At 39.9% G+C, this 16,175-nt stretch overlaps 2 protein-coding genes across 2 annotated transcripts in view; one reads left to right on the forward strand and one right to left on the reverse strand.

Annotated features, from left to right (window-relative positions):
* Positions 1–11,129, reverse strand: part of LOC130548350 (mucin-4-like) — a 60,639-nt gene extending 49,510 nt beyond the window's left edge. Inside the window, exon 1 of the mRNA XM_057325057.1 lies at positions 11,116–11,129. The gene's annotated coding sequence lies outside the window, so the exon portion shown is untranslated. The remainder of the gene's footprint in view (positions 1–11,115) is intronic.
* Positions 8,880–16,175, forward strand: part of ahr2 (aryl hydrocarbon receptor 2) — a 50,930-nt gene continuing 43,634 nt past the window's right edge. Inside the window, exon 1 of the mRNA XM_057325058.1 lies at positions 8,880–9,214. Within this exon, the coding sequence (XP_057181041.1) occupies positions 9,156–9,214 (59 nt within the window). The 5' untranslated portion in view covers positions 8,880–9,155. The remainder of the gene's footprint in view (positions 9,215–16,175) is intronic.

The raw sequence follows: 16,175 nt of genomic DNA on the forward strand, positions 1-16,175 counted from the left end.
TTGGAAACCACATAAAAGTATTTATAAATGCCCCGGAAACCACCTACAACACCCCTAGCTTTTGCACCTATAGGCAAGAACCGCTTATTTATTTTCAGTATTAGTAACTGCAAAATCATCTTTCTTACTTTAGTCACACGACCGGGAATGCAGTAATCTGTAGCTTTCTTTCAAAGCTGCGGTAAAATAATGTTTGTTTAATGTAAATGCAATGATTGTATTGAGTCTGACAGGGGCAAACTGGCCATCTGGCGTACCGGGCGTTTTCCCGGTGGGCCACTAATGTATGGGGCCGGAACGGACGCTTTGACCGCTCAGACAGACGTACAGGGGGCAGTTGTGGCCTAATGGTTAGAGAGTCGGACTCGTGACCAGAAGGTTGCCGGTTCGATTCCCAGGTCCGGCGGGTAACAACTGAGGTGCCCTTGAGCAAGGCACCTTACCCCTACTTGCTCCCCGGGCGCTGTAGTGATAGCTGCCCACTGCTCCGGGGGTACGTGTGTTCACTACTCTCTGGATGGGTTAAATGCAGAGGTCACATTTCGTTGCCTTGTACCTTCGTACATGTGCAATGACAATAAATTGAATCTAATCTAATTATGAATGCGAATGCATGCAACGTGAATGCAAAAGACACGTATGCATGTCACCCCCCCGGTCGACAGACTTAACCATGCCAACCCCCCATCTCCCCCCCGGTCGACAGACCCGACCATGAGCATCCACCCCCAACCTGGACAGAAATGGTAGAGGGCCGTTGTGGGCCAAAAACTGCCAGGGCCGATTTTTCTTCCCAGGCCAGCCCTGGTCTAATAGAAGATAAAACAGTGTTTGATTGGTTACATAAACACCCAGAGAGAAAGAGAGAGAGAGAGAGAGAGAGAGAGAGAGAGAGACTCACACATGCATTCACAAAAATAAAATGAGAGAGAGAGAAACTAAAAAAAATTCTGAAATAACATGCACGCACATGTTTTGTTTGGCCACTAGAAGGCGCTGTTCCACTCGGTCCTTGTTTTGATAAGAGTCTTATCACTGAGCTCTTTGGCTAGACCTCCTAAAAACAAACAATTGAAGTGTACTTCGCATGCTCTTCCAAGATTCTAGATTTCTCTGTCCTGCATATTTTATGCAAAAAAAAGTGATACACAATCATACCAGCTTTGATCATTTATGGACTTAAATTGCTTAGGTGCAAACGGTCAATTATCTCCATTCTCCACCTTTCTGCTTAAGTGTGAAACAGAAGACATTGTTTGTTTATGTAAGGAAGATTTATTGCACGCATCTTGATCTGTCGTGATTTCACCATAGCAGCTCGCCGTCCATGCATGCGTGACGCTGCACGCTCAACCTGGTGTGTGTAACGTGTGTCAATGCAATTACACAAGTTTATACTTAAGACAACCTTGTGACTACTACAGCTGGGAGAAATGAAAGCGGCTGTTATCTAAACTGTTTTGATCGCATTCAAACAAGGTAGAAAAACCTTGCATTTTTTTTATTGATTGACAGTTGCTTACAAACTGGTCGAGCGTCAAGTTTTCTTATGTAAGGTTTTACCTGACAGGATCTAGCAGAATATTACTCAAACATCGCCAACGGGGTTTATTTTTGCCCTGGATAAACCCTTTGTTTGTCCTTGCATTTACGGCAAAGGGGTGTTTTATTAATGAGGGCCCTTGGCTTTTGAGGGGACATAAATCACTGAAATGTGGTTTTAGGGCTTAAAGGGTGATCCATAGCACAAATGTGCACTTTACCTAGGAAAGGTCATATGTATACCACGCTTTGTGACTTTAAGTATTAAAAATGACTCTTGGACCCTCTGAATGGGTCTGTATTTTTTTAGTTATATAGCGTAATTCTACGGCTTTTTAGTTGAGGAGTTCGGCTCTTAAACAAACAATAACCCAAGTGGATATTGTTTGTTGTCAATATGTGTTGCACATCTCCGTTTGTAAACAGTTTACAGTGAGTGTAAATCATCTCGGCATGTTTTGTGCAAATTCTTGGGACAATCTGCGGTTTTAAAGTGAAAGCGTAACACATTTTTACATGTGTCGTAAAAGGTACACAATCTGTCTTTTTTTAAAGGTTGCAATTGTTTTGTTTTGTTTGTTTTCAATATGTGCCATAGTTTTATGCGAGAGCATGTGACAAAAAAGTGATTTTTTTCTTGATTTGTAAAGACATCTGTGTGAATCATTTGTGAAATAAAAAATTAACTGCATAAGTATAACTAACTCCAAATATGTTGGAGAATTAAAAGTGACATGATTCATAACCTGATGTATTGATACCCCAAATTGTATATGTTTTTCTTTTCTTTTTCATTTTTGAGAAAAAGTGCTTATACATTTTTTACTTATGATTTTTCACTGGCAGAAAACAAAATAGGCAGAACTGTCCCATTGGCGTACAATTGACAAAGAAAGCCGAATAACTCCTTAGAACGCGCCAATGTCACCCTTAAAGATTTGAGTATTTTTGGCATTGGTGACCACTATTTCTACTTCCTTTTAATTTTCTAATCTTATTTGTTTATTTGAATGAATATTCATATTTTCAGTCTTCCAGTGTGGAGGAATCTTGGCTTGGTGTGTATCTGAGCCGTCTGGAAATGTTGATTCTGGAATACGGCATCATACGACAGCAGAAAAATCTCCTTTACCTCATCTTACCTCTCTTGACCTCATACTGTCTGTGCCTCACTTTCTCTCATTTGGTTCCCTCTCTCCTTCCAAAGCTTTTCCTTTTTCCCAACTGCCTGCTACAGGTCACCCGCGTTCACCCAAAAATCTAAATTCTGTTTACTTACCCTCAATACTTTCGCAAATTTTTGTATGACTTATTTTCTTGCATGGAGCACAACGTGAATAGTGACCAGGATTCAAAAAAGGTACTATTAGCACTCCATATATATGACTTGTCTAAATATACAAGTAATCCAAGTCTTCTTAAACCTTCATGTTTTGTCATAGAGTTGTGATGTTGTTCATTTTCAATCTGACACATGAGAACCATGCATTTGGCAGACAGCTACCCATTACTAACGTTAACCGTGGTGCAAAGTGTCTTCACATTACATTAAAAATGTGCACATGCAGTTTTATGGATATGGCAGGCATGTGTAGCTATTTTTCATTATGGCCTCGTAGTTTTTGGGCATGAGTCGAATGTAAGTTTGGAATGACACCACGGTGAGGACCTTAAATGGCCCCATTTATTGAGACCCATGGAACCAGACTCACCGCCACGATCACAAACTCACTTCAGTCTGCTAAAGCACATGCCAGACCTCATTGCCAGATCTGCTCGGCCTAATGGCAACAATTATTTTAACTCCTTTTCTTTTTCCCCCAAAAAGCCAATTTGAGTAAAATCAGGAGGGTAGCACATCATAAACCGCAATTTACTGGTTTCTGGTTTTGTTTGTAATTAAACAAAAGTGCTTCTATGGTAACTCGAGACTACATTTCCTTTCGCAAACTGCAAATATTTTCCCGGCGTTGGCCAACAGTTGTTCGCTCGGAGCCGATGTTGTATTTACATGGCGAGCCAAACGTTTCCTGGTAGACGAATCCAGTGGCACCTTGCCAGATCAACCAGGCGAAACGGAAAGGCCCGAAGGTTCGTTTTAGCTCGCAATTAAACAAGGTGTCGTTATTAGTCACAGTTTTCCAACTTTATAAATGCACCGGGCAGCAGATCGGATTATAATTGAAAACTCCTGTAATTGCAAAGAAACATTTGACATCATGCAATAAAAGCGAGCGGTGTGCACTACTTAAAGTTTCTGTAAATTTAATAGTACCTATTACTTTTACTCCCACACTGGGACCCTGAGGCGTACCGGTAACAAGTTTAAAGGCAGTTTTGTTTAAAACCTAAATATTTTTAGCTTTTTTGCATGTATGCGTGCTTCTACGACTTTCGTGAGCCGGAGGTTACCTACAACTCAACCTTTCCAAGACAGAACTCCTGGTTATACCGCCCACCCATCAATTGAACACCACCTGCAAAAACCTTTACTCATTCGGTTCACCTGTGGTGGAATGAACTGCCAGCCTCCACCCGAACTGCAGCATCCTTCACAACTTTCAAAAAAACAGCACAAAACATACCTGTTCCGCATTCATTTGACTAGTCTTGTGTGTCTAATAAGAAAAAATCTTGTTGTTCATTCTCTCCCTTGCTTCCTCCAGTTTTAATCCTCCTAGTAGCATGGCCTTGTAAACTAACGGTACTGTTTAGCGTGTTGACAAAATGTTATATGCTCTCCTACTTGTAAGTCGCTTTGGATAAAAGCGTCTGCCAAATGAATACATGTCAATGTAAAATAAATGTAAATGTGAGGTTTGTATTGAATGTGAAATGCATTATATTGAGCTTCAACTTTTATACTTGGATGTTTCATTTTGTTTACGGCAGAAAAATAACGAAAAAGTAAAAATTAACCCTTTGTGTTCCACAGAAGAAAGAAGTTTTGGAGCAACATGAGGGTGAGTAAAAGACAGAATGTTACATTTTGGGTAAACTACAGATGAGGGTAACTAAAAATGATTGTCCCATCATTAATCTATCAAAGCAAGATTAATGAAAAAAGTAAAAAAACAGACAAATGTAATCCAAAATGTAATAAAAAGGTTAGTTCATTTAATTTATTTTTATATCTTTTATCTTCTTAATACAAAATGATTCGCACTCACAGAGATACAAACGTATTTGTTTTATTCCATCATCGGGGACAAAGACACAGACGTTTCGGCTAATGCCGCCTTCTGTGTTTTCTGTGTTCACTATATTTTATCTTAACACATTACAAAGCCCCAAAACATTTAGAAACATTTGTTTTATTTTAGGTTGTGTGTCATTTTTTATATAGTCATCCACTTGAGCTCCTTTCAAGATCTATGTTTACCTCAGAGGGCCTTTGGGAGGGATGGTGGGCGGAGCTTATATTCATTTACGCCAGATCCCTATCACTGGCATAAACAAAGCTTTGTATTTTTCCAGGTATCCGGGTCCAGTTTGATTGGGTCTCGCTCTCTTTGCCAATCCACTTCAGTCACACTCCTTATTCAGTTTGAAGGAAACTGGAGACTGGTTAGGTGTGACTGTATCTGCGGTGAAATACGTGACGTATTGGTTTTAAACGGGATGTGGAGTTCACTTAACGTTTAACCGTGTTTACATGTTCTAATGGTGATTTTGTGTTTATATTCTCATGCTATCGCTGCGGTAAACAGACCACACATCTCTTCTCAGGGTTGGATTCGTTGGCCTGGCTGTTTTATTTAAAGGTGACTCACTGGAGTGTGACCAATGCTTTTGTGATGTTGTCCAAGGGTGTGCGTTTGTGTATTTATGAGAATGCTAGTGGGTCCACGCATTTGTGTGTGTGTGTTTGCGCTGGACGTGCAGGGTAACCAAATCACGGCCTGATGTCAGCGCTAGACCTTGGAAGGAGAAACATCTTTTAAAAGAGAACAAATGATAACATCACATTAAAAGCACATAGAGATGATATCAGTTCTGGGTTTAGACAATGCAGTCATACGGAATATTATAATACAGAGACAGTGGGGTGGCAACGTCTGAGGCCACGACTCCAAATCTCATTTAACTCGCAAATAAACAAAGCGTTTTTAGGATTTTATACAATTGAAAACAAAGAAACGTCATGACGTAAAATGCAGAAGAAATATTTAGAATGCTATTTCTAGGTGGCTGATCAAATAAGCAGATTTGTGACATTGACCTCCGATCATGTCCTTTGTATAAGGTCAGATTTTCTTGCTACCATGGAACACATAAGATGTATTTTGCAAGCTCTCAAATCATGCCGGGTCTAGACGGATTTTCAGGGTTTTGTACAAACCTGTGGATAAAATGTGTGTGCCATCTCAAGTGCATGCCGCCATTGAAGCAAAAGGGCAACGGACTGTACATACTGTAATATTGAAAAATGTTCAAATTAACTAAAATCTTTGAACAATTATGTCATAATTATATGTGTTCCTTGGAAATCAAACCCATAACCATTTGTGCAAACTCAATTGAGGGTTATGAATTCAGGTTATGGATTTTTTTTAACTTTTCACTTTTTTCACTTTTTTCCACTCTTCACTTAACAGTGTCAGAATATTAGGCCTACATAATAAATGATTGGTTTGTCATTTTTAACAGAGTGAGCTTTCAGAATCTGTCGTATTGTTTCTTTTTTATTTATTTACTAATGAAAATCGTGTCTAATTTTACATGACCACAGCTTTGTTGTTGCTAGTCATTAATTTTCCTAAAAATGAGTGTTTGACCATGCAGGACAATACTAAGGTGTTGCTAAGTGGTTGCTAGGGTGTTGCTAGGTGGCTTCCTCATGGGCAAGTCATGGGAATCCATCGCCAAATCTTAATATAATATCATTTTTTCTTCAAATTCTGGTAATTTAACCCTTAAGTATGAGCATTCATAAAAAGTGATGCTTGTCATAGCATGTACTGTACCCTCGGTTAAAAGCTCAGGTTACTATGGTAAATTTTGACATTCTTTTAATTACCCTTTTCTTTTCAAGTACACCCTGAAGACTTTCATTATTCGCTTTTTAAATGACCCATTTACTAAATGGCTAATTTTTTAACTTGGCTACATTCAAAATTACTTTCTCAAGGTTGGGCCTCCTTCTGAATGTTTAAATAGGCCTACATCATGACTGAAAATCGCAGTCTCAAACCGCGTCTGATTCTGCATCTGTTTTACCCCTCGCTGCACGACCGGACTTTCAAACACCCGGCTGACAAATCACCGAAGTGTAAACTGTGTACGGAAGACCGATACTGCTTTTTTATGGAAAAGAAAATCCCTTTGTCATACACAGACCTAATGAGCGGTGACTGGAAACCTCCCACACATGCTGGCGCGAGCAACAGTTCCACTGTATTCTTAAGGAAATTAAACATTGGAAGTGAGTTCAATTATTCTTATAATTAAAGTGGAATGCTGGGCTTCGGGTTACATGAACATTGACAAAATGTGTGTTATTTCTGCACCACTAGTGTCAATTGGAAACGTAAGCACATTTTTCATCTTCCATTGGTCGGACAAACGGATACCAAACTCACACTCGCCACTGATGAAGTACTGTTTTTACATGGTTGCCCGGACGTTGCTATACGGTTGATAAAATGTTATGAGTATTTTTGCATGTTGCTATGTGGTTGCTGGAGTGCCATTTTTTTCTTTTATATTATACCGTACAACCGACACAAAACAAATAAAGAAAAACAAACAGAGATAAAAAACAAAGAACAGTCCTTGACATTCTTATTTCGGATCCCTTCTACAATGTAAAGTGTCTAGAATTTTTACACAATGTTCGTCCACCAGGCCAAAAGTCACTTTGACTTTTCTCAGGTATAACCAGCCACCGATTAACATTACTGATAAACAATAGCAGCATACGATTCGTAAATCTGTTGATCTAATAACATTGGCCACTTGCCAGTATGAGAAAGATAACGCTACACTTGCACATCTCTTTACATTTCTGGTGCATGTTCAAAAAGTGTCGGGCCTTGATTCCAAAGATTTCACAAAGCAGCCACTCCTTACAGCGGTTTAAAGAACAACAGGGCATTGTATTCCTATTGGATTGTTGAAAACGTTCCAGTTTTTGAACTCATCCCCCACCCTCCATCCTTCTCCGTCTGTCCATTTTATGTGTGCGTGTGTGTATTTCCGGGTTTTAGTTGTATAAACAATGTATGAGAAGACAATACCTAAAGTGAAGACACAGAAACCTGACTTGTAGAGCAAGTGATTGCAGACACCATAACAGGCATGTCCACAAAGCACACACTCAGCCACACACGCACAATGAGCGAGCTATTAAAAAAGCAGAGAAATCTTCTGTGGGTAAAACAGGCCCGAGGCACATCCTATCTGCTTAGGCAACCTAAACTGACAGATTGCTCTTAAAGCTGCATGCATTGTGCTTTTACAGCCGTGACAGTATGAAGTTACATTTAACATGTTCCTTCTCTTTATATATAACCATATGATTTATACATTTAATATACATTTTATTAGGCTATACAACAGAATCATATGATATGTATACTTAACTTTCTGTCACAATGTATATTTGGACAATAAAACCCATAATTTAATTTCTTTAGGTGATTAGTAACTGGATTGTTAATTGACTACATTATATTTGATAGTGAGGTTTATGTGGCCCACAAACAATTTGTGGGTGTGGTTAGGGTGTACAAATGTTTTGGGGATGCACTAGTTTTTGTTTCAAAAAATGAAAGAGAAAAGGTTTAAACAACAGTTACAGTAACTACAACACGCATAAAAACTACATATGCAAAATAATACATCAAGTATAAATAAGGACACTTTCAGTAATTACAGTAAACGACCACTTATTGTGTTAATCACACTATTTAGAGTTTGAAACGTGTCTTGGTGCGCCTTGGGTTTTTTTTTCGTTCCGCCTTTTTTTTTTTTTTTTTACTCGAACACATTCGCGTTCCATAACGCAAGCTTTCATATGTGTGTATAAAAATAAACTTTAATTACAACCTTTTAACAAGGCAGCGATCCAATCTGTAACTGTATCAAACTGCACGAGTGAGAGAGACCAGCGCTGCTGCTCGTATTTCTCTCTGGTCCACCTTAAAAGCGCTACTAGTTTAGGATTTCCTGAAAACGTTTCCAACCAATCACGCAGCGACAAGCTTACCTGCCTAGCGCGCTAGACCAAACCGAAGCTTCTGATTGGTTAGCGCATGGAAACTCTAGCTAATCAGCTGCTTGCACTGGTTGTTTGGAGCCACTAGAGAATGACAGCTCGAAAAAAATTAAAAAGGAAGAAGGAAAATTTGTTCAACTCACGCCATTGCCATCCGCCATAGAGCATGAAAACTTTCGGAAACTTTTCGCACTCTTTTTAAGCTGCTTTCGGTATACAGTAGTGCCGAGGACAGGAATTACACCCGACTGGAAATATTCGCCTCTTGTTTTGTCCTTGTGAGAGGATTTACTAGTCGGACGAGCTGCACAACGCACACTTTCATCGACATTTTAAAGAAAGCGGTTATTGCTAGTCATATTTTAAAGACTTGTCTCACAGAAACCAGACAACCATGTCGGGGGGTATCGGCACATATGCGGTCAAGAAGCGTAAGAAGCCCGTTCAGAAAATGTGAGTATTTGTGGGAAGTCTCGCGTTCAAGTTCAAAGCGCGCCTGCCTGTCTCGTGCACCAAGGTTATATAGTCGGTGTAATAGAAACATCGAGAGAACGCGTATTTAACGTTTATATCACAACGTGTCGATTCTATAACATCATGACAATGAAAAGAATACAATGTGTCATTTACATTTCCTTGTTGAAATATGTGCGTATTACGTCGTAAAACTTAGTTAAAGTCGTATTCATGTATGGTTTCATACAGATAACGCTGTCGTGAAAATGAAGTAGTTGCAACGCGGTTCTTGCAGTGTTTGTGTGTATTATTTAATACGATATAGCTTCTTGTTTAGGATATAATGAAATGTAGCAGCTGGAGGTACAGTATCAATGTTTATTTTGTTATGCTGGACATTACTCTCGTACACTCGTGGTTGTCCTCTGCTAAATGAATTTCCTTAAATTTCCCTGAGGTGATTTGGGACTTTCTGGCGATTCTAAGAGCAGTTTCGTTGTTTGCATTGCAAACAAAAGCGAATCTGAATTTGACCCAGTTCTGTAACCGGGGGCTCCCAGACTTCGTCGGGACACCTTAAGATTCGGGCTTGGTGTGTATAGTTTTGGGTCTGGCATGGAAACAGTACTCTTGTATTAATCATAATCAAGTCGAGAGTTGGCGGCGCTCTCACGCGATGCTTACACGAGGGAGGGGTGAGCCGGGGGGAGTATGTTATTGTAATCTGATATAGGCTTTTTTCACATCATGAGAACAGAGTTTTTTTACTTTTTTCGTTCGCTCCCCCCTCCTCAAATTAACATACTTTTAAGTCACGCAAACTCTTACGCAACTGTTGTGGAACTGGCTGAAAAGCCAAGCGCAGATTTGAGTTGCTTAAGAAGCGTGTGGATGCTGCTTTTATGGATTTTCATACAGTTTAGCAGGCAGAAAATGTTACAGTTAAAAGTTTATGACATGCTAGAACTAGGGCTGCTTAATGTGTTGCACGTGTTGAAATATGTTTGTCTGATTTCGAAGTCCCATTTTGCAGTCAGATCTTCGGTTTCCTGGATTACATAAATGTGCAATTTACATAGACGTATGAATTACAATCCTAAAAATGCAAACGCATTATTTTTACAAGCAGCATTTCAAGATATTTGCATTTTAACCCTCTGATGCATGACATCCGCAGTTGCCAATTTTTAGCATTCAGGCTTGCATACCAACTTCAATAGGTGATTATCTTTGACAGTTACCCACAAGTCTGTGTGACTGTCATCTTTACTTGTCTTTGTCTTTATATGACAACACAAATTCAACATGCCAAACAAAAGTGGTGATTCACCTCTGGGATATTGACTGGTTTCACTTAAAAAGAGATTGGGAATAATTAGCCATCATTTTGTTTTGAAAAAAGATGAAAGTTGTGTTAATCCTTTTTTCCTTTATTCATGCATCAATGGCGATTCGTGTAATTTGCATTACTCAGTGCATTGTAAAAATGTATTGTATTGTCAGGTGTAATGGAGATATAATTGATTTAATCAAGCTGACTATTTTAGTGTAATTTTAGGTAAAATCGCTCTTTATTGTCGCAACATTTTTATATGGGATGCATAAGTACCTGGGGCCTAATGTATAAATGTTGCAAGTTTCATGCACAAATCAGGATTTATAAAAATGAACTTGATTATGTGCACATTAAGGATGAAATCTATGCAAACTTTTATACAAGAGCCCCCTGGACTAATGTAGTTTTCTTGGTAATATTGTTGTTCTTTACTAACATTTTAGCGCTTTTATGGTTTATATCACATATGCTGGAAAGACATGGTTTGTGTAAAACAAATTTACACCTTGTTGTGTGCCTTACAAATGCTTTTCATAAGAGCACCGTGGCATGGAGCTTGTACCTGTTGACAGCGGCGTCGGGCCCACCCACTGGGTTGTGTGTATATTACGCCTGTCCTTGGCGCAGAAGAAGGGCGACCTTTGCACGGTATGTCCACACTTCAGAATAGCTGCTTATTGGAGTTTGAACGCCAGCGTGTGTTTTAGCGTGCTGATAGATGTTAAAACAATCCGGTAGCGTGGTGAGGTACTGGTAGAGCCAAACGTCTGCTTCTGACACAAAGGGGGTATTGAGAGGCAGTGTAACCGGACTCCTGGCTTCACACCGCGACTGCTGGAAGTTGGAATGTTGTAGAACAGTAGAACCTCTCTCTCTCTCTCTCTCTCTCTCTCTCTCTCTCTCTCTCTCTCTCTCTCTCTCTCTCTCAAGATTTCATCACTCCTAATCTGTGCAAAAACACAGGCACGAGAAATAAACCGGCTCACCTTCTGCTGAAAACCTCAACTGCAGCTGGAGCGTCGACTGGGCGGGTTGTATTTAATGTCTGTGCGAAATGAAAGTTGACCCTGTTTACGATACACGTTCCTGGTCTCGTTGTGCACAGTTCAGTGGCACATTTAATGTCAAAGAATTGCTCATTTTGAGTAAGTCGTGTGAACAAGTGGAACGGTCTTAAAGGGACAGTTCACCTAAAGATGAAAATTCTCTCATCATTTACTTGCCCTCGTTGTTTTCATAGTCGCAAGTCAGGTCGCAGTTAAACTGTCAGGACTTTCTCGCCCCTGCAGAACACACACAAAAAGAAGGTTAGGCAAATTGTTTGTGACTGACAGCCCTCAGTCCCCATTCACTTTCATTGTATGGAAAAAGCCAACATTCTTTAGAATATTTGGAATCGAGTGCGAGTAAATGATGAAAGAATTTCTTTTGAGCGTTTTTTTCTTACTTGGCAAATCGTTGTTCATCGTCTTGACACGGCCATTCAGGGTATCCATCACCTCACCGTCACCTTAATGGCTAGTTTTATTCACAAGCTTGCACAATTAGCTTAGACCAAACCCTGAGCGCAAACAGATTTGACCTGAAACTCTTCAGTCGTTAGGTTGGAATTTGAACTGTGCGCAAAATAAATACTAATTTAAAACCAGATTTTCTCATAAAAGTCCACTGTGAGTAAATAATAGTCAGATGGCTTGGACATTCATGACTGACTCATGAAACGCTGTTGTTCGGTGGTCTGTTTATTGAAGAAGTCAGAGAAACTGCTTGCTTGACAAGGTCCCTACCATGATGTAAGCCAGTCGCATTCGCCCCGTCAAAGCGGCTTAGAAGAGGCATGTTTACTGCAGTGTGCCTTCGAGATGAGTATTTTTGGCTGAGGACAAAGCCAGTACATTGAAACTGGGCTTTGATCTGCGCTGAAAGCAATTTGGGTCAGCACCAACCCCTCCCTCACGGATTAGCGTTTCAGCCTCTTGGTCGCTTCAGATCCCCACAAATCTTGGCTTGAGGAAGGTGTGAGGAAAGAAGACGCTTGCGAATGACGCTCATGTGTTTCCGTGGTCAGCTTGAGAAATAGAACTAAGAATGGTGACAATATGAACCTGGTGACTTTTGGGCTGGGTGTGAAAATCAAATATTGAGACAGTCGTAGTGTTCCCAGAATTAAGAATGTTTCGTTATATTTGTGGCGTAATCATGTCTTGTGAATTTTCTAAATATCAGCCAGCCCTGGCTGACCCTCTCAGTCACAACAACTGATGCAGTGTGATTCTTTGTATGCGCGCCATGAGAGCCAATTTTAATTCTACTCCCCCCCCCCAACTAGTTTTTTTTTATCCAAACCAGATGCGGTTGAGCTTCGGCTGAGTTTATCGGGTGGAAAACAACTGCGTTTGGCTGAATTCACTCTTTTTTCCTTCTGATCTTAGATCTGTTTTCATGTAAGAGGCAACGTTGGGGCTTTGGTTGGGAGGGGGATGGCTTGAGATTGAGGTAAAGATCTACATGCAGCTTTCCAAGTGACCAGTTCTGACAGTGTGAAAAAACAACACGGCTTTGTAGTAATGCACCATGAGACGTGTAGTAAAACTTGTATCAAAACTTCCTCAAAAAAGCATTCAGATTGTTCCTTCTCGTTGTCCTCAGTCAACCTTCTGAACGACGCGATGCAGATGAAAAAAGCAGTCGTGCAACAACGAACGCTTTAAAACAGTCTTTCCGGTTGGGTGTTTTTAGGCTGTTTGCAAAGCGTAAAAATAAAGTGAGGAAATAAACATACATGCGTTTTGAGAAACGAAGGGAGAGAAAGCATGACAGAATGCAGGGAGAGAAAAGAAGAACAAAGAGTGTAGTCTTGAGATGGTCCTTTGTGTATTGCAGGCGAGATGAAGACGTGTTGCATGTCGGGACCTGCAGAAGGAAAACATTCGTGATGTCACACCTCATGTGGTTGGCCAGGGACGCGCTTGTGCACGAGAGGAGGGCAACAGAGAGAGAGAGAGATTTCAGATGTTCCCTCACGAGTGATGTTCTTAATAAAAAACACAGTAAATGGTGGGAGGTCCACACAATCGGTACCGAGGGCAGAAACTCGCATTTTTACCCCGCTCCTACCGAGCAGATGTAATTCGGTCGGAATGTGAGGAGGAATGTTTAAGGGTTTAGCTCTCGGGTTGTATTTCCAGCGTGAGCAACAAAACAAAGACCAATAGAACAAAGCCAGTATATTGGTAATTGCAAACATCATAGTGCTGAAAACAATTCATTATGTTCGGTAGGGGATTACGCTTAGTTGGTTTGTTAGTACTGCTGGTTGAACTGTGTTGAGGCATTATTTGGCCTTTGTTGATGGAGGCAGAGCTTGTTATTGAACGAAGACTGTTTACTTTGTGCCATTGAAGCTCCTCTGAAGAAAAACCACCTCATATGTGATGAAGATATGAGTCACATTATAATCCATCACTATTTGTGTTTTATTGATTTATTATTACGATTGAGACACTGTAAGTGACCAGCAAAGAGCCCTCTATTCTTAGTTGATGTTTTCATGCATTGCATTACTTTTGCATTGAAGTATTTAAACTATACATTTCAAGGCATTTGGAAGGCACTTTGAGATTTCTGTAGTAACTGCTATAAAAGCTTAAACAGTTGTTCATGGTGTTCGAAAAAGGGATAACACTTACGCGCTCGCTCCATTAAGACGATCAGATGCCGCATATGAAATCTGATGAGAAATGTAACAGTACAGTAGGTGAACCCGTGCAAGGCTAACAAATGATGAACACCACCATTCCAAAGGAAAGGAAGGGGCTGAACGCGGTCTTTTGTCCCCGCGGGCCTTTTTTCTGAGGTTAGTTTTACTTTCTTTCTGGGAAAACATAATTAGCGTCCGGCTCGGGTGGCTAGAGTTACCGCTTCGACTGGCAGGCAATGAAAAGGCTGAAGGAGGTTGAGTTACAGACATAGTTTTGGAGACTATGATTCCAGTAAGACAGCTCATGCTTATATAACAGGTTTTATATCGAGGGCTGGACAGGACGCAAGCGCTAAATAAAACGATTTGTCTTTTACGTCATTGTTTTAAAATATGTTGTTGTTTGACAGAGTTTTACATGTAACGGCTTAAAGCACTTGGATGGTGCCTTTTTTAAAAATACATCAGTAGTACATCTACTTTAAAAACGACGTTTGGTCTAGTGTACTTTCAAAAGTCGACAAATAATAAACCTGGGCTAAAATGTTGATGACTCATATTGCACTACGCAGATTTTTGTCCAATAAGATGCTTCCCCCTGACACCACCTGAAAACAAATAGCAAGTGGACAATAGCCGTAACTTGGATAAAGTCTGTTATTTTATTTGCTGTTTCATTAGGAAAACAGCTGAACACAGGAAAGACTAGTGAACACATCAAGGGATTTTCATTTGTTTTGCCTGGAAGCAGTTTTTGTCTCATTGTTTTGTTGCTACTTTACACATGAATAAAAATCTACCGCTTAAGTTTATTATGGAAACTGTAAGATGGGGTCTTTGCAAACCTACCCTCACTTATATATCAAGCGATGATAAGCGAAGGCCTATTAGACGCGTGTAATGCTTCAAGTATGCGGGAGAAAAGGTATTTCATAATGCAGTTTAAAGCGTATAAACATTGACTACATCTCAGTGTTTCCAAGCATTACATACATACCCTGAAACCAAGTTATTATTTGGTCTGTCTCTGTGTTTACAACATTCACAATAAATGGATAAATGACTAAATGTAAAACATTAGTTTTATCCTGGAGCTATTGCAGTGCGTCTGGTGGGGGATGCTGTTTTTCCTACAGAACAAGGCCCAAAATTAAATTTTGAGAAGACCTGTTTGAGGACATCTGTCATATTCAATTAGAAAGATTGGAGATTGCTGCCACTTCGTGCTTGGCTCTGGTCTGGTTCCTGCATTTCATCTGCCATATTTTGTATGAGCTATAAGCCTTAAGGCGAGAGAGACAAACAAGAGAAAGAGCTCAAGAAACGAATGAGTGAACAAGGGAAAGTGGGAAATGTGACTGAAGAGTCAATGGAAAGTCTTCAGACTTTGTTTAAATACTGTTTTGCTCTCATGAGCTTCCAGATTCTGATGATGGAAGTTATTTGATCGTCTAGGCTAATAGACATTTGGGTCTTCATTTCGTGTCGAATGGATGCGTTTACCATTTTTATCTCATACCTCATTCCCATAATGCACTGTGTTGTGATAAGAATGTTGGATAAGAAGACGTATGGTAGCGTCAAAGATGTGCTCATGAGATTAAGTCGAACATCTAAGAAATGTTGACATATCACGGCCACAGAGCTTAGAAATAATTTCAGTCTGGGCCCTTATTTAAACATTTTTTAGCTGGATTTGAACCAAAACAAATGATTTGTCAGTTCCGAATTGCTCTTGTCATCCGTGTTTCGTACACAAACTCCAGCTCTTTAAACTCTGTTTATTTATGAGCTTGTGTTTTGGACACTTTCCAAACAGTAAGGTCACCTGCGATCCTGAATATATGCAAATGGAAAGTTTATAATGTGCTAACAAGGCACGACAAGTTTCTAAGTATTAATTTCTTTATAAGCAATGAAAG

The sequence above is a fragment of the Triplophysa rosa genome, linkage group LG25 (assembly GCF_024868665.1).
Source record: "Triplophysa rosa linkage group LG25, Trosa_1v2, whole genome shotgun sequence".
In the NCBI taxonomy this organism is placed as follows: domain Eukaryota; kingdom Metazoa; phylum Chordata; class Actinopteri; order Cypriniformes; family Nemacheilidae; genus Triplophysa; species Triplophysa rosa.